General features: G+C 40.5%; 1 protein-coding gene across 2 annotated transcripts in view; it reads right to left on the bottom strand.

Annotated features, from left to right (window-relative positions):
• The window catches only part of LOC126185144 (4-trimethylaminobutyraldehyde dehydrogenase A-like), a 178,598-nt gene that overhangs the window by 12,488 nt on the left and 140,769 nt on the right, over positions 1–25,341 (bottom strand). For both annotated transcript variants that reach the window (XM_049927990.1, XM_049927996.1), the window contains exons 7-8: positions 25,082–25,270; positions 19,053–19,279 (exon numbers count right to left, since the gene is read on the bottom strand). In XM_049927990.1, the coding sequence (XP_049783947.1) occupies positions 19,053–19,279; positions 25,082–25,270 (416 nt within the window). The remainder of the gene's footprint in view (positions 1–19,052; positions 19,280–25,081; positions 25,271–25,341) is intronic.

The following is a 25,341-nucleotide window of genomic DNA, read 5'->3' as shown; positions in this document are numbered from 1 at the left end:
AGGCACTGTGCAAGGTGATGGTGGCTCAATAATGGTGTGGGCTGTGTTCACGTGGAACGGACTGTACCCTCTGGTCCAACAGACATGATTATTGACTGGAAACAGTTATGTTCAGCTCCTTGGAGATGATTTGCAGCCATTCATTGATATGGACTTCACATTCCCAAATAACGATGGAATTTTTATGGATGAGAATGTGCCACCATGTCATTGGACCACAATTTCTCGTGACTGGTTTGACGAACATTCTGGACAATCTGAGCGAAGGATTTGACCACCAAGATCACCTGACATGGATACCATGGAAAATTTATGGGACATAACTGAGAGAACAGGTAGTGCATGAAATTATGCACTGGTAACACTTTTGCAATTATGGACAGCTATAGAGGCAGCACGGCTCAATATTTCTGCAGGGGACCTCCAACAACTTGTTGAGTCAATGGAAACTATGCTGGGCAAAAGAGGTCCGATGATATGAGGAGGTATCCCATGACTTTTGTCACCTTAGTGTATCCCTCCATGTTAGAAAGCAGTTTCTGAATCAATGATTCAGATGATGGAAATGGGCAGCATTACATAAGATGATCTTTTCATAGAGAAAGAAGTAACTGCTCACTTGAAGTAGAGTGTTTCCAGATTGAATTTTCCCTCTATAGCTGAGTGTGTGCTGATTTGAAACTTCCTGGCAGATTAAAATTGTGTGCAGGACAGGGACACAAACCTGGGAACTTTGCCTTTCATGGTAAAGTGCTCACTCACTGAACTATCCAAGCACAACTTGTGACTGGTTCACACAGCTACACTTCTGCCAGTACCTTTTCTCCTACCTGCATCCTTAATGGAACTAGCTCTCCCAGAAGAAAGCATACTTTGTAGAAATGGCTTAGCCACAACTACGGTTGAAAGGTAAGAGAAGAGGTATATGTGGGGTTGAAGCTGTGAGAGAGCATTGTGAGGCATACCTGGGTAGCTCAGTTTAAGTGATCTTGCCAATGAAAGGCAAATGACCCCCAACTGAGTCCCAGCCTGGCACAAAGTTTTAATCTGTCAGGAAGTTTTAAAGTGGAGAGCAATTGCAAGCTGCCAGGCACTGTCCCAACCAATGATCCTCTGCATGATGAACTCCAGGTGCACTGCCAGAGAGCAGCGAACAGTGGGAGTGAGGGGATGTGAATTGGGAGGAGGTATTAGGTCGGAGGAGGCAGAAACTATTGGATGAAGGGTGGGGAGTGGAGGGTGTTGGGACGTAGGTTATTGCAGGTTGAGACCAGAATAAATCTTGGAAGGGGAGAAGGTGTGGTAAGGGTAACTCTTATTTGCTCAGTTCAGAAAAGCTGGTGGTGGGGAGAGGATACACATGGCGTGGGTTATGAAGCAGCCATTAAAATCAAGCACGTTATGTTTAGCTATGTGTAGCGCCACAAGCTCGCCCAGTTTGCTCTTTGCCACAGTTTGATGATGGCTGTTCATCTAGTGCACACCTGGTTGGTAGTCATACCAATATAAAAAGCTGTGCAACATTTGCAGCAGAGCTGGTATATGACATGGCTGCTTTCACAGGTGGCTCAGCCTCTGATGGGGTAGGATATGCCTGTGATAGGAGTGGAATAGGAAGTGTTGGGTGTGTGGATTGCAATCTTGCACACGGTTGTGATCCCTGTGGTGAAGAATGGGGTTTGGGCTGGTATAGGGATGGAGTAGGATGCTGTGGAGGTTGGGCGGGCAATGGAACACTACTTTAGGAGGGTGGGAAGAATGTTGGGTGGGATGTCTCTCATTCCAGGGCATGATGATAGGTAACCCCGGATGGTCACACTGTATGGGAAGGATTTTTTGGTGTGGAAATGATGGCAGATGTCAAAAAGCAGATATTGTTGGTTGTTGGTGGGTTTAATGTGGACAGAGGTGGTCCCAACACACGCGTATTCCCATACCTCATCCATTCCATCCTCTCTCTCATGTTTTTGTATGTTTTTATGTATTTTATATATTTTCACTATGTGTGCATATTTTTGTGTGTCTGTACCAATTTTTATGCATCTTTTTCTGTTGCACAGCTCGTCTAACAACCACATAATGACGTCATTTCGTTTCCCCAAAGCCATCCCTGCCACAATCGACCTATGCTCCATCTTTCTGCACCAGTTTAAGAAAACAGTATCCCTTTCCCTGGCTAAAACCCTGTCCCACTTCCTGTTCCTTAAATGTTGCCTAAACTAAGGAATTCCACCAAACAGCCTTACTGTAAAAATTCCTTCTCTGTATCCCACCCCTTCTTTCATAGTGACATTCACTGTTACAGATTCTGTCAGTCCCTATCCTTCACAAACCTGGTACTGCAAAAACATGGCAGGTATCCCAGAAACACCTCTGCTTCCTGCACAAAATCAGGGTTGCCACAAGTTTCCCCAAGTGAAATTCCATGTTATTTCCCTAACTTCCAGATGAGTATTAGCATTTTTCCCTAATAAATTTTGAGATCTCAAGGGTAAGTTAAGACGTAAGTTGACAATCTGTCTTTGCATCTATGGTACAGGAAACAATAGTGCAAATGAGGAAATATCTAAAAAAAAAACTTGCATGCAGATGGTGTTTCCTGATGTGATGTGGTGACAAAAATACGCGTTTCCTTGGAGTCACATGCCGGATTTAAAATACCTTCACTGATTTCAGAAACAACCTGAGAAAAAAGTGAGCCCCTTGAAAGAAGTGTATAAGGCAGGGAAGGATTGTGTAAACCAACGCTGTACGTGACTGCCAATAAGATGTTGGCACTATTTCCTTCTTCTTATCATCCATACTTTCTACCATATAAACTACTTTTGAAGTGCCAAAATACACTAGAACAAATCAAATATCTATAAAATGCTACACTGTACAACATGCTTTCAGTGAGACAATTGTAACACCTGAAATTTATTGCACATGGTCGCTGGCTTGCTGAAAAGCACCAAAGTTCTGGATCGATGGATAAATCATGAAAATCCACTGCACTATGCCATACACAAACAGACCCAGCCTGTGGACAGGTCAGTAAGACTAGATACGATGGGATGGGAAGGGCCTGCACAATAGTGGGAACCGAATGGCTTCAGAGCGGCAAGCCCAATCCATTGCAGATACCCGCAGAAATGGCCTCTGGATTTGACCCATTGTGGAAATCCACTCGGCCAGATATTCATGAGCTACAGACAGCATGTTGATGTAATGAGACCACGGTGATCAATCCAGGCAACAGATGACTTGTTCAAACACTCTGAGAGTCAATAATAATGAGGATAGGTAGCAACTCACTGTAAATATGATTTCTGAGCCACAGACAGGCAAGTAGAAAAGACAATCACACTCACAACTAAACTTTCAGCCACAGCTTTTGTCAGAAAATTAGACCACACACACATTCACACAAACACACAGACACAACTCATGCACACATGACCACCATCTCTGGCTGGTGCATCTACCTCCTTTGAGAATCTTCAAACAAACCACTCCTCAAGCCTCCCTGTCTCTCATTGGCAGCTGCTATGCTAGCAGCAAGAAGTGATGGCAGCACTGACTGGAAGCTGAGGAGAATGGTGGGAAGGGGAGAAGCAATAGGAATGAAGGAGTAGGGAAATAGTGCACATACTCATCTGGACCCAGCCAGCAATGATGCATGACATCTCAGTAAACAAACCATTTCATTGTCTGAGCCAAAAATGAGATTATTCATTTTTTTTCAAGTTTCTCTGATTTCCCTGATGTGTTTTAAATTCCCTGACATTCCCTGATTTCCAGAACTTGTGGCAACACTGAAGATATTGATACAAAGCAATCCCCACTACAGACATCACATCTCTGAATTTGAATCCCTTGCTCTCCAACACCTGTAGTAGCACTGCAGACACCACCTCCATAGTCACCCAATGTGCTGACATCCTATTGCACCTATCCAACCCCTATCCTAACCACAGTGTTCCTCCAAATCAACCCCTCACAGCACCCAAATCCTGACTAGATGACCTTTTCAACTTACTGCATCCCCCAAGACTGCCAACCAACATCTCACCAGATCCAGAGCCAAAACAATCTCAGAGCACTATTGTTAATCTTTCTGTAAGTTTCTCAGTCCCACAGAAGTTTCAGTCCTATCCAAAGGCCTCATCTCCAGCCGTATAACCAAATTTAAACACGCTGGAACAGTCAGTGATCTAATTTCCTTCTGCCAGCCATTTCAATGGAAACAGTTCTTTGCTACATATTCCTCCAACCAAGCCCAATCTAATCCCAACACTGAACCCTGCCTCTCCCAGTTCATACCACTATACAACCATGATTGCCTCCCCACACACACACACACCTTCCACCTAACCACCCCCTCCTCACCTTCCAGGCATTTCTTACCTCCAAATTGGCCTAACTATCCTTCCTAAGAACACCAATCTTCCAAAAGAATATAGGATAGCAATACACAGCCTCAAAACAAGATACTTACCTAATCGTCCTACCTGCAGACAAAGATTCCACTGCAGTCATTATGAACCACAATGACCACCTGGTGGAAAGTCTCTGCCAACTATCTGACTCCACCTACACACTTTGCCCGTCATACAATCCCGGAAGTCCAGTGTAACCTTCAATCCCTGCTTAAAGCCTAGACCCTTCCCAGAACCTCTCCCCTGAATCATGTCCTACCTTACCCCTATGAACCCCTCACCCCCACCTTCTACATGCTCCTCAAAATCCATAAACCAAACAATCCAGGACACCTCATTATAGCTGGTTATTGTGCTCGCACTGACAGCAATTCGGATCTTACTGATCAACACCTCCAACCAATTGCCTGAAATCTCGCCTTCCATGTCAAAGATACCAACCACTTCTTCACCGACTCTCCAACATCCCCACCCCTTCACCTCCTGGATCTCTACTTATCACTGTTGATACCACTTCCCTACATATCAACATCATTCATACCCAGGCTCTTGAGTATCACCTATCCCAACGTCCTTCAGACTCCAAACCCACTACGTTATTCTTCATACACCTTACTAACTTTATCCTAACATACAACTCCTACTTCTTTTAAAGGGAAGGTATAAAAATAAATCTGTGGCACAGCTTTGGGCACCCTGTGTGAGCCTCCTATACCAACGTGTTTATTGGCTATCTATAGGAAACCTTCCTAGCCTCCCAAAACCCCAAACCTGTGGTCTGGTTCAGGTTCATTGATGACATCTTCACGATCACGACTCAGGGCTCTGACACCCTACTCTCATTCCTTCACAACCCCAACACCTTATGTCCCATCCATTTCATGTGGTCCTTCTCAACCCAGCATGTCACCTTCCTTAATGTTGACCTCCTCCTCTGTGGCAACTTCCTCCACACCTCTGTCCACATTAAACCCACCAACCACCAACAGAACCTGCATTTTGACAGCTGCTATCCCTTACACACCAAAAAATCACTCTCATACAGTGTGGCCATCTGGGGATGTGTTTCTACAATGACAAGAATTATTTTGCCCAGTATGGTGAAAATCTCACAAAGACCTTCACAGACCTAGTCCGCAATCAAATTTCCCATACCATTCCCCCCCCCCCCCTGATCTTACTACTACCCCCAAGAACCAAGGAGTGATGCCTTCAAAACCCAATATCAGACTGGACTGAAACAACTGAACCACATCCTTCTTCAGGGCTTTGATTATCGATCAACATGTCCTGAAATGAGAGACGTCCTACCCAACATTCTTTCCATGCCTCGTAAAGCGGTGTTCCATTGACCACCTGACCTCCATAATATCCTTGTACATCCATAAGCCCCTTTCTACAAGGTGCATGATCTGCCCAATACAATGGCCCAGCACTTCATATTCCACTCCTGTCACAGGTTTATCCTATGCCATCAGAGTCCAGGTCACATGCAAAAGCAGCCATGTCATATACCAGCACTGCTGCAATCATTTCACAGATTTTTATATTGGTATGACTATCAATCAGCTGTCCACCAGAATGAATGGCCACCACCAAACTGTAACCAAGTGCAAAGTGGATCACCCTGCACCACAACATGCACCTGATTTCAATAGCTCCTTGATTTCAATGGCTGCTAAATTTCAATGGCTGCTTCACAATCTGCACTATATGGATCCTTCCTCCCACCAGCAGCTTTTCTGAACTGCATGTACGGGAGTTATCCTTACAATACTTTCTCCACTTCCAAAATTATGCTGGCCTCAACCTGCAATAACTTACTGTCCCCACACCATTCACCCAATAGTTTCTGGCCCCTCTGTCCTACCACCTCCTCCAAGTTCATGTCCCCTCATCCTCATTGTGTGCCACTCTGTCAGTGTACCTACCTATCTTTACCCTCTCTGATCCTCTCCTTTTCCACTCCCCTCTCCAATACCCCTGTCCCCCAAACAGCCACACAACACTGAGCCTGGCAGCCTTGTGCTGCCACCTTCTGCACACTCTGAGAGACAGCACTCTTCTCTCCCTCCACATGTACCCACCTCTCCCTCCCCATGCCCTGTTCAATTCCAGTTTATTGCTTTTGTTCAATGCAACAGATGCAGTCTGTCTGGAGCAGCCACAGGTAGTAGTCATGTGTGCATGAGATGTGCATGTTTGTCTGAATGAGTTTGTCTTTCCTTTTTTTTTGTGAAAAAGGCTTTGGCCGTAAGCTCAGTGTGTAACAGTCTTTTCGTCATCCATGTCTATAACTCAACATATTTTCTTTATGGCAAGTAGCAATTTATCCTTTTCATAACTGTCTTTAACACAATGCTTACACATAGCGCAATGGTTCCAGAATAGATAAATCAAAGTTTGGACTGTCATCAGCAGTTGCAAGCCTGTTGGGTCAGCTGCACAAACCCTTTGTACTGAATTTGTATTACTCTTCAATGCTGCCACGGCTCTCTCTTAGGCATTTTGAATACCTTACAACTAAAGCTTTCTTCTGACTTTCATTTTCTATAATACAGAGCTATTTACGAGTCACTACTTTGTAATTTTCAATTTAGTACCATTTTCCACCAATTTATATTCCAGCAAATAATTTTATTGTCTCACTTTGCTCCTAGTAGTGTTCCACATGCTCTTCACAATGACCTGTTTCCATGCTACACCAATTTATAACTTAAAACAAAGATAACTAGTAAGGCATGATCTCATAGACAGAACAAATATTGAGTGACAAACACATACAGACATCATCTGACAGTCAGGCAGCAGCCACTGGCCAAGACAGAGCAGCAACAGGGAAGTAAACGATTTTGTGACATTTTATGAGTTCCTAACCAGGAGTGAATTATATAGTTTCATCCGTATACTTTGGTAGTTTTGTTTTTGAATTTTTGGATGTTAATTTAATATTCAATAGACACATTCTCACATTTTTATTTTATGTCAGAAAGTAACCAATTTAGAGACATTTTACAAGTTCCTAACCAGGAGTGGATTACTTAGTCTAACCTGTGAGCTCTGGTAATTTAGTATTTGAATCTCTGTGTGTTAATCTAATTTATTAGACACAGTTCTTGCATTTTCTTCAGTGTCTACAAGAGGGTTTTGTAGTGTGTGTCAACAGTTATTTCTGTGTAGTGCAGTTTTTATCATCTTTAGTATGGATAGGGACTGTAACTGCTGCATGCGGCCACGAGCTGAGTTGGTGACACTTCACTCTCAGCTAAAGGTTATGTTGGCTTCGGTTAAACAGCTTGAGGCTGCAATGGATGGGCATCACTGTTGTGGACCAGTTGTGGGATCCAATGGACATCTACCATGACCCACAAGTCCGCCGATCAGTCCAGTTACTGCTCACATTGAGGTTGACCATTCTTCTGTGGTCAAGTGGGAGTTTGCCTCAGTGTGTGGTAGGCTGTGGAAGACTTCTCAGGGTGGCCGAACACAAGGCTTGCCCAGTTAGTCTGGCAAGCAGTTTCCAGGTGCTATCTGTGACTGACAATGTCCCTCAGCCAGATGTAGTCACAAAGGATGGTATTATTTGCAGCTCGTAGATCCAATGTTAAGCGTGTTATGTGCTCCCTTAAGGGACACGGCTGACGAGGAGGGGAAGAAAGCCAATGTGGACTCTTTGTGCATACCAAATGTGGAACAGGTTCTTCTGGATGCCATGAAGAGCACAGGGTGCAGCCAACTGCAGGTGGTGGCTCATGCTGGTACCAATGATGTGTGTTGCTTTAGATTGGAAGAGATTCTCTCTGGTTTTGAGAGGCTATCAGAAGTGGTAAAGACTGCCAGTCTTACTTGCGAGATGAAAGCAGAGCTCACCATTTGCAGCATAGTTGACAGGACCGATTGTGGACCTCTGGTTCAGAGCCCAGTGGAGGGTGTGAATCAGAGGCTAAGATGGTTCTGCAACTGTTTAGGCTGCAGATTCCTGGACTTGCACCATAGTGAGGTTGGGTTTCAGGTTCCACTAAATAGGCCAGGAGCCCACTATGTGCAAGAAGCAGCTACACAGATAGGAGGAGCTCCAAGTGCTAATAGACAGCACTGATGGTCAAATCTTTTGTAAGCACTGAAAGCCGGCTAATGCCGGTGGTAAATTTAGCCAAAATTTTTGCGAAGGACCTAATGGTGTTCAAAAAGGATAGGTTAAACACAGTTGGTGGTGGCATGTTTGTTGCTGTTAGAAGTAGTTGTTATTGTAGCGAAATTGAAGTAGATAGTTCCTGAGAGTTATTATGGGTAGAGGTCATTCTTGGCAACCAGAATAAAATAATTGGATTGTTTTACCGACATCCCAACTCAGATGGTACAACTGCTGAAAGGTTCAAAGAAAACTTGAGTCTAATTTCGAACACATAGCTGACCCATACAATTATTGTTGGTGATGACTTCAATTTACTCTCGATGTGTTGGCAAAAATACATATTTAAATCCACAGGTATGCATAAAATATCATTCAAAATTGTGCTAAACACAATCTCTGAAAATTATTTTGAGAAATTAGTTCATGGGGCCACTCAAGCAGTAAACAGTTGTGAAAACACATTTGACCTCTTAGCAATAAATAATCCTGAGGTAATGATGAACATCGAAACAGACACAGGGATTGGTGAACACAGGGTTGTTGTAGAAAGACTGAATACCACACAAATTCACAAAAAAAAAAAAAAAAATTCAAAAATGCAGATAAAAATTCACTTGACACCTTCGTGAGAGATACTCTCCACTCCCTCCAAATTAACAACGCAAATGTAGACCAGATGTGGCTTGATTTCAGAGAAATAATATTGACAACAATTGAGAGATTTATATTAAATAAATTAACAAAAGATAGAGTTGATCCAACATGATACATAAAACAGGTCAGAACACTGTTGCAGAAACAATGAAAAAAGCACGCCAAATTTAAACAACTGCAAAACCCCCAACAATGGTGGTGATCTTTTACAGAAGCTCAAAATTTAGTGTGGACTTCAATGTGAGATGCTTATAATAGTTGCCACAATGAAACTTTGTCTTGAAATGTGGCAGAAAATCCAGTGAGTTTCTGGTTGTATGTGAAGTATGCTAGCAGCAAGACACAATCAATGTCTTCTCTGCATGACAGCAATGGAAATACTATTGATGGCAGTGCTGCTAAAGTAGAGTTACTAAACACATGTCTTCTGAAATTCCTTCACCAAAGAAGATGAAGTAACTATTCCAGAATTCAAATCAAGAACAGCTGCCAACATGAGTAACTTAGAAGTAGATATTCTTGGAGTAGTGAAGCAGCTTAAATCACGTAATAAAAGCAAGTCTTCTAGTCCAGATTGTTTACCACTTAGGTTCCTTTCAGAGTATGCTGATGGAATAGCTCCATACTTATATTGTGTTTGAGCATTATGAATTACCTCGGAGGGAAGTCTACTGACGCACAGTAAACACGGATTTAGAAAACTTTGTTCTTGTGATACACAATTAGCTCTTTACTCACACGAAGTTTTGAGTGCTATCAACAAAGGAGTTCAAATTGATTTCATATTTCTAGATTTCCAGAAAGCATTTCACACCAGAAGCTTTTGTAATCGAACTGTGCGCTCATGGAATATTGTCTCAGCTATGAAAATGGATTCGTGATTTCCTGTCAGAGAGGCCACAGTTCATAGTAATTGATGGAAAGTCATCGTGTAAAACATAAGTGATTCCTAGAGTTCCCCAAGGTTGTGTTATAGGCCCTCTGCTGTTTCTTATCTATATGAACAACTTAGGAGGCAATCTGAGCACCCGTCTTAGGTTGTTTGCAGACGCTGCCGTCGCTTATCATCTAGTAAATCTAGTAAAATCAATTGAAAAAAGATTAAGATAAGATATCTGTAAGGTGCAAAAATTGGCAATTGATCCTAAATAAGGGAAAATGTGAGGTCATCCACATGAGTGCAAAAAGGAATCCATTAAACTTCCATTACACAATAAATCAATCAAATCAATATGCCATAAATTTAACTAAATACATAGTAATTACAATTATGATCAATTTATATTGGAAAATGTTGTGGGGAAGTTGAACCAAAGACTGTGTTTTATTGGCAGAACACTTAGCAGATGCAACGGATCTGCTAATGCTTGTCTGTCCTCTTTTGGAGTACTACTGCAGATAGGATTAATGAAGTATATCAAGAAAGTTCAAAGAAGGACAGCAGATTTTGTGTTATTGAGAAATAGGGCAGAGAATGTCATGGACATGACACAGGGTTTTGGTGTGGACAATATTAAAACAAAGACATTTCTTGTTGCAGTGGGATCTTCTCACGATATTTGAATCACCAACATTCCCCTCTGAAAGTGAAAATATTATGTTGGTGACACAGGAAGAAATGATAATCATATAAAATAAGGGAAATCGGAGATCGCATGGAAAGGTATAGGTGTTCATTTCTTCTGCACAGTGCTTAGGACTGGAAATACAGAGAATTATTGTGAAGGTGGTTAGATGAACCCTCTGTGAGGCACTTACGTGTGATTTGTAGAGTAGTCATGCAGGTGTAGATGTGTTATAGGCCCAACCATTGTCTATGCATTATTAGTCTCATAGTTATTAGTGATTCAAATTTGTTGGTATTTTGTCACACAATGAAACCTAGCTAGCAAGTGAATAAATTATTTTCATTCATCATATTCAATGTTTTGAGAAAGCCTTCTACTGTGTCATTAATGACCTAAATAATTAAAACCGCACCAGTTCCTTATTTTTTCATGCTTAGCACAATAATTTTAGTGCCTCACTTTGCGTCCTAGTAGTGCTCCACAAGCTCGTTCAAGTGACAGGGGGCTTAAGTGTTGTGAAACATACTGATACAAGATATACTTGGAGATGGGCCTTGGAATGCAGTGTCATGGCTTGAGGTGCACTTGGGCTTGGTCACCAAAGTGTTAAAAGCATTCCCAAAAGTATGTAAAAAATAATGTTCCCTTTTATGTACAGGATGCTGCATTAATTAAGGTATTACTTTCCAAACAGATATGAGCATATCATTGTTAAGCATCTTTGAAAGGAGATGGCAATAAGGATATGAATACCTACATTGGGTCTACGTCATTAAGTTATTGTGTAAGAAAAATATATGTGCAGTATGTCTGAGGGCCATATTCCATCTACCAACAATAAAATAAATGTGGAATAATATTTAACTCTTTTTGTAAATACGATAATAACTAGATTTCACTGATGATCAACTGCACTGATGGGAAATTAAACAGTCATAGTCCGATTTTAGAGATTTACTGCACTGTTACTTTCATTCACACTTTCATTAAGAGAAAGTTTGCTTTCTTTTTAAGTCACACAATAGCACCACATAACCAGCTCAAACTTTTTAATATCTGATTATGTGAATCATAATGTACCATCAGAGAAGATGCATCTCTGTGACATTTACAGTACAACTGGTGAGTGGTTTATGCCTTGTTTAAGGAACATGATGCATAAAAGTAATTCCAGTAATTCAAGTAATTTACAGAGACAAATCAATACAACGGGAAGAAATTACAAAGGGTATGCTATAAATTTCATAACAAATCCTTCATTAAACCTCCTGCTACACATGGATGAGCTCTTGCTTGATTTATAGCAAGAGGAAGAGCTAATCAGTTTTGTTAATAATGGAAGTACTATACATTATCAAAACAAAGCAGCTCTAGCTCAGGAAACAGAAAAGAATACTTTTGTGGGTGGGATTAACTAACAAATAAATAAATTCACCTGAGAAGCTATGTGAATTTGCACAATAACCAACATCTCCAGAATTCAGTACAGCTGGCAGCAATAGCACACCATTAGGTGGTCAGGTACTGAACAGGTTGGCAATATGACAGGATTAATACAAATAAATTGTTCTGATTGTACTATCTTCAGGCGTCAGCTTTAGTTTGGTAATAGACTGGTTAATAGCAAATGCAGTGCATACTGAAGGAGGGAAGATTAAGGATTAATGTCCCATTGTCAATGAAGTCTTTAAAGATAGAAAAATGATTACTTTTCACAGGAGCCATCCAAGCATTTTCCTTAACCAGTTTAGATCTGGTAGTCCATAGAGGGATTTGGATCACTGTTCTCCCCAATAAATATCCAGTGTCTTACCATTTAGCCACTTCACTCAGTCAATGCAGATCGATTTTTGTGATACTAGTAAAATAACAGGAAGCTAATGACAGAAAACTAGGGTTTAACGAACTTAAAGAAATTCAGGGGTTATCTGTGTGCAACTAAGAGTTATACTAATAAAATTAGATGAAGAAGAGGTTATGAGAGATTACAATGTGCTAACAGAGAAAAGATGACAGCAGAGAAGGAAATGAATCAAAATTTATAGCAGTAGATGCAAAGAGGACAGTATGAAATAGGACATGGTCACCATACTGCAAAAATGTGCAGAAGTATTTTAATTTGAACCAGGAATAATGAACAACTCTGAATGCATAATAATAAAAGCTTACCCAGCACTCGTGAAGAACAGTGCCACACGATAAGATACAAAATGAATGCCAGATATGGCATTACAGGGCATTCCATCATTTATTATAACAACTGAATGCATCAAATAAGCAAAGTGGATGGACATGTTTGCATTGTAACTGCCACTAGATTAGTCAATTGAATAATACTGCCCCAGAGTGATCAACGAGAGAAGTGCAGAACAGCAATTTCAAACAGATGTATTATCTGACCAGCTTCAGCCTCATCATTAGTTATTGGTTGATTAAATTTTTTGAAGAAAGTAGAAAGTACAATGCATTACTTCTACCAGTTGATGGTGTCAACCTTTGTGGTAAAAAGAGTCAATTTCCACATCTCTGTGAACACTGAACCAAGTACTAGGATAAATGCTCTTGACAAGAATAACTATATATATGGATGCTATCTTAATAAAAACATATATGTGTGGAAGAAGAAGGAAGGAACGTTAGGATCATTAGAGATGGAGCACAACCCGATAACTATCTTGGGCCTTGCCTTTACGCAATTTAGGGAAACTATGGAAAACTTAAATCTGGGTCACCACACAGGGATTTGAACATGCATCTTTTCAAATGAGAATCCAGTTTCTTAACCAATGTACCAACTCACTGGGTAGATACATGGGAAGAGTATCTACAAGCTATTGATAACATGTCGGAAGTTTTCAGATAAAGTGGCATTATTGTAAACTTTAAAAATTGGAATGTTCAAGGAAACACTTAAAATTTTAGGACAATTATGCCTTCAAAGGGCACTTAAACAGGCACTGCCAAATTGGAGGCTACTCAAAATTTTTCAAAACTACATTGCAGAAACACAATTAAAATTTCTTTTATACTTTTTTTAAGTCTTTGTTGCTTTTATCAAGATTTGTGGATGACTTAAGTTTAAATAATCTGGCACCATTAAAATTATTAAAACAAGTTCGCTGTTGCTGCAGGACACAGAACAAAATGCAGCATTTGAAGTTATAGACAAGTTTATGTCAAGCACTGATCTTTTACTATGCAAAATTGTCAGAAGATTTTTATTTAGGAATCAAAAGCAAAGGGTAGAGAATTAAAAAAAAACTATACTAGTTGTCTTCAATTCACAGGAAGATAGAACACCAGACTATTGAATTAAAAAGTAATTATTGACATTTTTGGAAATGCATTGTATCCTATAACAGAAAGTTAAGCAAATACAGTCGTATGAGGTTTCAAAAATTTGAACATTGTCTCCCAGGAGACATATAATTTAGAAAACAAACCAAAAGACATTATTTTCCCTGATTTATTGCAACTAAATACATAACAAGAGGACCAAACAAGCATTTAGATAACAGAAATTTGACTTTAAAATTAAATATTTCTCTTGTAAAGTCAATATGATACTGGATGCTCTATCGCGACAACCTTCAGCCTTAAAAATTTTGAATGGCACACAACTCACTGTAAAGGAAACTCAAATTAGTTTCATCAAAGGATTTTAAGGGGAGAAATATGTTCTAAAACCATTACAGAGTAGTTTATTTTCTCCATCTCACTGAAGACTGGGTTTTGTGTCAACAGTTGAAACATCTTTCATTCCTTGCAACAGCTACTTTTTTTTCTTGGAGCGTGAGCAGTTTTGGAGTATAAAATTTCATTGTCAAATGCTCATTATTGTATGTTAATTATGGTTTAATTATGGTCAAAAGAAATTGTGAAGCATTCAAGCACAAAACCTGGCATCTGTGTCTGAAACATGTGTACATGATTAGGCCTATCACATTATAAAAATGAAACTCAGCTGTATGTCCACAACACACAGGTTATAAATAAATGATGCTTAAGCCAATTCTACTACACATTCATATATTCTGTGTCAGATGTGAATACTATTTGATCAGCAATATGAGACTTAGACCCAACTTCTGCTGCTAATATGTATTAAGTATTGAAGATGCATACTCTAATTTGTTCAATTCTAGATTGTGACTTGTCCTCTGAGTTACAGAGAAGTCTCTTTTTTTTTAACACAATTTATTTCCAGGCATTACTTAGCCTTCTGCCCCCCTCCCCTCATCCCCTTCAATTATATCCTCATCAGTATGAGCAGAAAAAAATTCAAAGTGACTTCAAAATTTATTTAAAAGATTTACATTTCTTACTTGCAGCAACTGCTTCATAATTATATTCCCATTGTTATTCTTGTAAATCCTTCTTTATTTTATCTTTATTATCTAATCCTAAATGGCCAGAATATTTTTTTTGTTAACATTGGTAAAATGTTAACAATAGTGGAAACTCATCCAGGATGGAATAACAACGATATGAAAAGTAGACAGGCACAACAAAAAGATTGCTATACATGTGAGCGTTCGGCCGAAAAGCTTTCTTCTAATGTATAAAACACCCACGCATTCATGCAAGCACAGCTCTCTCTCTCTCTCTCTCTCTCTCTCTCTCTCTCTCTCTCTCTCTCACACACACACACACACATACACACACACAACCACTGTTTCTGGCTAGTGAGGCCAGACTACAAACAGCTGCACCTGATGGGAGAAGCAGTCTGGGTGGTGGGGGTAAGGAGGAGGCTGGGATGGGGAGGGGGAAGGATAGCAGTGTAGGGTGTAGTGCTGCATGCAGGGCCATGATGGGGTCAGGACAGTGCTGTCCAGGTGCAGTTGGATAGTTGGGGAGGGAAGGGGAGAGGGGAGCAGAAAAGGAGAAAAGCAGAGGAGGAGGAAAAAGAGAGACTGGTGGGAGCATGGGTGAAATAAAAGGCTCTGTAGTGCTGGAATGAGTGCAAGGAAGGGGATAGGTGGGTGAAGAACAGGGACGAGCGAAGGCTGAGGCTGTGAGGAGGGGTTGAGAGGACAGGGGGGAGGGGGTGGAGGGGAGTTACAGGAATGTAGGGTGTATTGCAGGGAGAGTTCTCACTTGCGCACTTCAGAAAGGCCACTGTTGGTGTTGGTGGGAAGGAGCAAGACAGCACAGGCTGTGAAGCAGTCATTGAAGTGAAGCACATTATGTTGAACAGCATTTTCAGCAACTGGTTGGTCCAGCTGTCTCCTAGCCAGTTTGTTGGCAGCCATTCATGCAATTGGACAGCTTGTCAGTTGTTGTGCCCACGTAAACATAGCACAGTCTCATTGCAATTTGGTCTGTTGATCACGTGACTGCTTTCACAGGTAGTCCTGCCTTTGATGAGTGGCTGATGCTTGTGATCATACTGGACTAGATGATGGTGGGAGGATCTATGCGACGATCTTGCAGCTAGATCTGTTACAGGTATATGAACCATGAGGCAACGGCTTGGGAACAGTGGTAGAGCAGAGACAGATAATGATATTGCATAGATTTGGTTAAAGGCAGAATACCACTGAGGGAGGGATGGGAAGGATACTGGGTAGGATATTCCTCATTTCAGGGCACTATGAGAGGTAGTTGAAACCCTGGCAGAGAACTTGACTCAGTTGCTCCATTCCTGGGGTACTGAGTCATGAGAGGAGTGCTCATTTATGGCCAGATGATGGGACTGTGGAAGGTGGTAAGTGACAGGAGAGACAAGGCACAGGAGATCTGTTTTTGTAAAAGGCTGGGAGGGCAATTTTGGTCTCTGAAAGCCTCATTGACACACTTGCTATATTTGGAGAGTTGATGTTGACCTCCACCTCAAGTTGGCTGCATCAGTACCTCGCTCCATATCAAATCTACCAACCACCAGTGGTACATCCACTTGGCAGCTACCACTGATCCCATACCAAGAAGTCCCTTCCGTAAGATCTAGCCACTCATGGCAGTTGCAACTATATTGTTGAACATCCCTCTCCAAATATACCAAGGATCTCACTGAGGACTTGACAGACCGAAATTACCCTCCCAAAATTGTAAAGAACATGAGTCACCTACCACCTTCCATATTACCACTGTCCGACCACAAAGGAGCACTCCTCTCATGACTCAGCAGTACCCAGGACTGGAACAGCTGAATCATATTCTCTGACAGGACGTAGACTAACTCTTTTTTGTGCCCTGAAATGAGTAATAAAATGGTTCAAATGGCTCTGAGCACTATGGGACTTAACATCTGAGGTCATCAGTCCCCCAGAACTTAGAACTACTTAAACCTAAGTAACCTAAGGACATTACACACATCCATGCCCAAGGCAGGATTTGAACCTGCGACCGCAGCGGGCGCATGGTTCCAGACTGTAGCGCCTAGAACCGCTTGGCCACTCCGGCCGGTGAAATAAGTAATATCCTACTCAGTATCCTTCTCACCACTCTCACAGCATAAACAATGGTATGTAAATAATATTAAATACATGAAGATATCTAAAAACAAAGATGATGTGACTTACCAAACGAAAGCGCTGGCACGTCGATAGACACACAAACAAACAGATCTAGCTTTCGCAACCAATGGTTGCTTCGTCAGGAAAGAGGGAAGGAGAGGGAAAGACGAAAGGATTTGGGTTTTAAGGGAGAGGGTAAGGAGTCATTCCAATCCCGGGAGTGGAAAGACTTACCTTAGGGGGAAAAAAGGACGGGTATACACTCGCACACACACACATATCCATCCACACATATACAGACACAAGCAGACATATACAGAGGCAAAGAGTTTGGGCAGAGATGTCAGTCGAGGCGGAAGTGCAGAGGCAAAGATGTTGTTGAATGACAGGTGAGGTATGAGTGGCGGCAACTTGAAATTAGCGGAGATTGAGGCCTGGTGGATAACGGGAAGAGAGGATATATTGAAGAGCAAGTTCCCATCTCCGGAGTTTGGATAGGTTGGTGTTAGTGGGAAGTATCCAGATAACCCGGATGGTGTAACACTGTGCCAAGATGTGCTGGCCGTGCACCAAGGCATGTTTAGCCACAGGGTGATCCTCATTACCAACAAACACTGTCTGCCTGTGTCCATTCATGCGAATGGACAGTTTGTTGCTGGTCATTCCCACATAGAATGCGTCACAGTGTAGGCAGGTCAGTTGGTAGATCACGTGGGTGCTTTCACACATGCCTCTGCCTTTGATCGTGTACACCTTCCGGGTTACAGGACTGGAGTATGTGGTGGTGGGAGGGTGCATGGGACAGGTTTTACACCGAGGGCGGTTACAAGGGTAGGAGCCAGAGGGTAGGGAAGGTGGTTTGGGGATTTCATAGGGATGAACTAAGAGGTTTGACCTCTTAGTTCACCCCTATGAAATCCCCAAACCACCTTCCCTACCCTCTGGCTCCTACCCTTGTAACCGCCCTCGGTGTAAAACCTGTCCCATGCACCCTCCCACCACCACATACTCCAGTCCTGTAACCAGGAAGGTGTACACGATCAAAGGCAGAGGCATGTGTGAAAGCACCCACGTGATCTACCAACTGACCTGCCTACACTGTGACGCATTCTATGTGGGAATGACCAGCAACAAACTGTCCATTCGCATGAATGGACACAGGCAGACAGTGTTTGTTGGTAATGAGGATCACCCTGTGGCTAAACATGCCTTGGTGCACGGCCAGCACATCTTGGCACAGTGTTACACCATCCGGGTTATCTGGATACTTCCCACTAACACCAACCTATCCAAACTCCGGAGATGGGAACTTGCTCTTCAATATATCCTCTCTTCCCGTTATCCACCAGGCCTCAATCTCCACTAATTTCTAGTTGCCGCCACTCATACCTCACCTGTCATTCAACAACATCTTTGCCTCTGCACTTCCGCCTCGACTGACATCTCTGCCCAAACTCTTTGCCTCTGTATATGTCTGCTTGTGTCTGTATATGTGTGGATGGATATGTGTGTGTGTGCGAGTGTATACCTGTCCTTTTTTCCCCCTAAGGTGTCTTCCCGCTCCCGGGATTGGAATAACTCCTTACCCTCTCCCTTAAAACCCAAATCCTTTCGTCTTTCCCTCTCCTTCCCTCTTTCCTGACGAAGCAACCATTGGTTGCGAAAGCTAGAATTTTGTGTATATGTTTGTGTTTGTTTGTGTGTCTATCGACGTGCCAGCGCTTTCATTTGGTAAGTCACATCATCTTTGTTTTTAGATCTATTTTTCCCACGTGGAATGTTTCCCTCTATAATATAAATACATGAAGAAACGTACCTAGTAAAAACGCCTCCCGCAAGTCCATAAGGTGTTTTGTTTGCTCTTTGTACAACTTCTTCCTCTGTTGAAAATGTGAGAAATGTCATCACAGCACCAAACACTTCTTCTTTCACAACACGCATGTCATCATGACAATTAGACAGAATACAGGGAGATACAAATATCCCATTTTCTAATGGTGCTGGTAAACTAATTCTTCTTCCTCCACAAAGGACTATTGCACCCTAAAACACAAACAGGTAATGTAGTGAGAATGTAACGACTGAAAAATTGTACCCAGATCCTAACTGGTTTATAATACATGAATTAAAGTCTCTCATTTGTCAGTCAATATTTAGTACATTCGCATATATGATTTACATAATTTTTGTATGAAGAAGTCAAAGAAATGTTATCAAGAATTTTCAAGTATCACATACTTTCTAACATTAATCTACAAATTTTGAATCTTTGTGGTCCAGTGTGCAATCTGATGGCACTCTACAATTTTTTCAGTATTAGTTCTACAGCCGGTCAGTTACCTACCAGTCTTCCCAAGATTTCTTGTTCCAGGGTGTGAGCATTTCATTGTTGTTGTATCATTTCATGTTCAGTTCTTTCACTGGATTTGCTAATAAATTCCACAAGCTTGTGCTACAGTTCTAGCATGAACACATTAACCTTATATCAGCAATGGAGCGGCAGGGGGGGACTGTCAATCAATATGATATTTCTGTTGAAATGTACTCATATCTGTAATAGCAATGAGCAGCTTTTTCAGTACACGGTATAAATGACCTAAACGATGAAAAATTTGATAGTGGATTACAGGGTGCTGACTCTTTCAAAAATCATGACACGAGTGATGAGTGCAGTGAAATAAGTTGTCATAAATAGGATGAAGATGGTTATAGAAAGTCACGGGAAACAGTGAGTGCACTATAAAAAACAATATTAAGTGTCATTCACATTTCAAGATCCCATTAACAGCAATATCACTGCTATTCAAATTCCTTGCCCGATTCATGCCATTCCATTTAAATTTTTTCATGCTGTGGACTTGTGTATATATGTTCAATGCAATGTACACATGTTCCTTTACAGTCACACAAATGGCCATTAATCCATCTTGTGAAGGGACAAAATATTAAAATGGTTCTCTATGAATGGACTGCTAATATGTAATGTCCACTACAGAACCTCTTGTAAATGGCCCCCAAATGGTTGTGCATACTGACAGCAGCCTCAAAGTACATTTAAAATGACAATTCCCTTGAGATAACTGTCATATTACAAGTACACAAGAATGGCTGAACAGTATACACCACTGAGAAGGTGAAATCGTTAGTACTGCTGACAGATTTATTGAGAAATAGGAAAAAAATAGTTTTTGGAACTGTTAATTCAATTCCTTCCTAAGGGAGAAAAGAGGGTAGGTTGGGAAGGAGGAACAGGTCACTCAGATTAGAGGGACCTGCTTGAGGTCTCAGTGACCTCCCCCTCCTCTAAAACCTATCCCCCTTTCTTCCCTGAGCAAGACACTGACAGTTCTGTAAGCTAGATAATAGTTTTTTGTTCTTTTAAATACGCTGATGGAACAAAATCGCAACATCAAGAGGAAGTTGTGTGACGAATCAAAGTTTGTAGGCATGTTTCTACATCTGAAAGATGATGTCTATTCAAATTTTATGTCAGCTGCACAAGAGTGGCACTAGTAGCACCACTATGGGTATGCTTTAAATACATACTGTAATGGTTGTGAGTGTTAGTTAACTTTAAGATTGGACATGGTGAGTTGATGTTAGTCAAGAAAGTCTTTTAGGTGACAAAGACGTCATTATCAACATTTCCCTGAGTTTGAATGAGGTCATGTAATAGGGCTACATGATGTTGGATGTTCCTTTTTTGATACTGCAGAAAGACTTGGAAGGAAGGTAGCCACTGGACATATTTGCTGGCAGCAGTGGTCATGAGAATGTTCAGTCACAGGAAGACTACACTCTGGATGACCATGTACCACTACCAAGAGGAAGGATCATCGTGTTTGGCTTATGGCTCTGGCGGCATCATAACTGCATCTGCAGCAGCGATTTGAGCAGCAGTTGGCACGACAGTATCACAACAAACTGTTATAAACTGGTTACTTCAAGGGGAGCTCGGACATAGATGCCCTGCATTCCACTGACTTCAAACCACTGCCTTGTTCAACTTCAGTGGTCTCCAGTAACAGCTCACTGGGGTGGCAGGCTGAAGGTCTGTTGCATTTTCTGATGAAAGCTGATCCTTCCTTAGCACCAGTGATGGCTGTGTGTTGATGAGGGGTTTTCCTCACACACCCTTACTGAAAATCTGTACATCAGTCTGGTGATTCGACCTGTTGTGTTGCCATTCATGAACAGCATTTCGCGGGGTGTTTTTCAATGGGATGCTCAACCACACGCTGCTATTGTAACCTAACATGCTCTTCAGAATGTTGACATGCTGCCTTGGCCTACTCGATTATCAGATGCATCTCCAACCAAGAACATAAGGGATGTCATCAGACAGCAGCTCCAGCGTCATCGACAAACAACATTAACCAGAGACCAATTGCAACAGGCAAGAAACTCCATGCCACGATCTGACATCCGGCACCTGTACAACACAATGCATGCACGTTTGCACGCTTGCATTCAACATTCTGGCAATGGCTTATCTCACGCTTACATTAATTCATGATCTTGTAATGTTAATCTTAAATATGTTACCTAGACAAATGTATTCCCAAAAGTTCATTACTCTACAGTAATTATTTTTTGGTGGTGCAGTTTCTTTTTTTTTGGCCAAGTGCATCCATCAGAAATACTTTGAATTTTGCCATCAGGAGGTTGGTAATGGCCAGCTGTTCAGTCTCACTGTAATGTCAAAAGCACATTTACTGCCTTACTAAGTGTTATATCATGAATCAGGCACACTTAAAAAAAGTAATACCTTTCAAAAACTTAGTTGTTGTAGGGTGTACAACACACAAACATTAGTGCCGCTGAGCACCCATGTTATATTCTGGTTGATTGTAACTTGTTATATTAGATCTTTTCAACCCTACAGCATCAATACTATCACTGAGGCACTGGGAAAGCTAGAGTTGCCATTCACTAATCATACTGTACTGCATTTATACAATGAACTGATGCAGAATTTCAATGGTATAGATTTCTGACTATTTAAACAGTCACTTCACATTATTGTTTAGGAAAATTGACTGCAGAAGAAAGAAATAGACTCAATTTGAGCTATGCAAACACGAGAAACCTGCAAGTGCAAGTGGTCAGCCCAAGATAATAGGAAAAAAATGGAGTGTTACTGTGAGTAAAGCAACAGAATTGTATAAGTAAACAGAAAGGTGAAGAGAACAATATAACTGGAATGACCAGTAAATTATGTCTTCTTTTATTTCTGAAAAGTTTTCACACTATACCTTATTGTTGGTGGACAGTTAAGATTTGTCATACAGGTATTTTTACAAATATATGATTAGCTCAAATAATTTATGCTGGCTAGAGAAACAACACCAGCATCAAGTGGATCCCAAGGAAGTATAGTGGTATTACTGAAGTTTTCAATGCAAATAAACAATTTATCAGAGAGAGTCTGTAACAACCTCCAGCTGTTTACTGACAATACCATTGTCTGCAGCAACACACTCCTTACTAGACGATTGTAAGAAAATACATACTGACTGACAATATTTCCACAGAGTGTAACAAATAGCATCTCTGTTTAGAAACAGATAAATGCACAATAATTCTTATACCAGCTACAAAAACCTGATAGCGCCTAACTGGAACATTAAGTAATATGAAATGGAATCGAATGAACATGTGAAATCACCAATAGTGAAGGTGAATGAAGAGTAAGATTTGCTGAGAGGATTCTGGATAAGTGTGGCGCATTTGTAAAGAAAACTGAAAACATGACCCTACTGCTAGATATTCTAGATTACTGCTGAAATGTTTCAAACCCTTGTCAAGTAGGAATAAATTCACAGATGTGTTGCTGAAATTGTGGTATGTTGGTATTGTTCATACAAAAGTATAATAGAAATACTTGAGTCACTTAAATGAGAATATTCAGAAGAAAGTCAATGTTATTCTCATGAAACCATACTGGTTAAATTAAATTAACTGATATTTGAAGTAGAGTGCGCTCCACTACATAGACAGAATGATCAGAAACAGTCTGAAAAGCTTACAAGGCTGTTGCAGGGTTGGTTGTGCTGAGAAATAATTGTTAAGAAAAAACTGTTTCCGGATTAATTAGCATTGAAGTTAGCCAATTAGGCTGTAATGCACACAAATTCAAGTGGACCACCAGATAAAATTAGTACCAGTTGTTCTCAGAATGTGGATGATAGCAAACGAGACTGCACAGCCTTTGGCTAGAGTTTGATCCTTACTACTATCCTATGTCCAATTCTTGTGTCACTCTCATGTTCAGCTTCAGGAGACCAAATGAAGAACACATTTGGAGACATCTCTGCAAGTGCAACAGCCTGATTAGCTAATTTCATTGCTATCAGGAGACCAAATGAAGAACACATTTGGAGACATCTCCAGTGAGCCACTTGAATCTGCAAGTGCAATGGCCTAATTAGCTAATTTCAATGCTAATTAACTTGGAAGTGATGTAACATCTCAATTTTTTTCTTAACAATTATTTCTCAGCACAACCTACACTGCAACAGCCTTATAAGCTTTTCAGATTGTTTCTGACTAATGTGTATGTCACTCAGGGGCCATAAGAATAAGGTAAAGAGTCAGTAAGAAACATAACAAACAGAAGGAAACTTAGAGTGGCATACAGTCAGTCATTTTTTTTTCTCACTTCATGCATAAGTGGAATAGGCATAGAGTGACACGTACTAATATGCAATGTTCTCTGCCATAGAAAGTAAAGTTGCTTGTGATACAGATGTAGGTGTGAAGCCTGCAATAAGCATCCCATTGTGCAAGTAAATAAACAATGCAAATTTTAGGAATATAAAACCACCAGAGAAGATGGATGAAAAATTGTGTGTAGATCTAAGGACATTATTCAGAAACTGCACAACATCTATTAAAATATATATATCAGAGAGTAACAAATTTAAAATGAAGCAGATTATTTAGCACACTCAGGTATTTTTGCAGCCTAATTTATCTGAATGACCTATTATTGTTATCTTTAACAAAGCCAGACTCTATATTTCTGGCAAGAGACCTACTTTCGTATTTAACACAGAACAAAGATATCTTCCTGCAAAATTCGAAAGCATGTAAGTCACGGTATTCTTTAAAACCAGCATACATCAGTAATCATTTGTGTGCACTAAATTTATAAAAGTGGCCATTATAGTAAATTATTATGACACTTTACACATTAACTCATTTAACTTGCCTTTTCATTGCACAATATATTCATTAAACTTGTCAAAACATCTGGAGATTACCTAATTATTTAAGATAGAACATGTATTGTTAATTTGAAAATGTGTGACTTGTACTGTATTTTAAATAAATTACCAGCCGTATGTCCCCAATAGGGTTTCCAAAAAAAACTCAACTGGTTACAGAACAGCATGATTGTAAGTCAAAAGCACAGTGTAAAGCTGATGTCTAAAAGTGTTTTAATGTCACAATTTATCCCATTGCTGGCATACTCCATGAATTACAGCAACTGTGATCAAGAGACTTAGTAATGGAATGCAATTCCAACATTACTTATTATGAAGTACTTTGTTTAAAAAAAAAAAAGTGATTTTTCATCTTTTCTATGAGCCTGGCCTCCGCTCAGTACCTCCTCTATTTGCTGTGTAACTACCTATCCTTATATACCTACACAGAATGCATTTTTATATAGCATATACCACCCATTCAACTGGACTGTACGAAAACAACACAATAAAAGTGGTTCAGCTAATTCAAAAAAGAATATCTGTTGTAAGTTGTAAGATAAAGTACTGAGAGTAGTAACGAAGGCTATGATTACATAAATATTTTGGTTAAAAGGAAGACAATAATGTGCCACACCTTTTTTTCAGCTTCTTTGATGTAACTTAAGACCTTTTCTGCCTGTTCTTCTGATATAGTTGCTCCAACTGTTGTATCCTCCTCAAAGGGATCACCTATTTTTAAATTATTTGTAGCATTTACCAATCGTTCAAGAACTTCTTCTGCTATAGCGTTCTGCACAAACACTCTTGTTCCATTTGAACAAACCTGTGTTATGAAGTACAAGCTATATAATTAACAAATACTGATAACTTATATGTAATAATACAATCTTGTTA

Source organism: Schistocerca cancellata, chromosome 1 (assembly GCF_023864275.1).
Source record: "Schistocerca cancellata isolate TAMUIC-IGC-003103 chromosome 1, iqSchCanc2.1, whole genome shotgun sequence".
Classification (NCBI taxonomy): Eukaryota; Metazoa; Arthropoda; class Insecta; order Orthoptera; family Acrididae; genus Schistocerca; species Schistocerca cancellata.
Note: the sequence above shows the minus strand (reverse complement) of the source record. Positions and strands in the feature narration are given on the sequence as shown.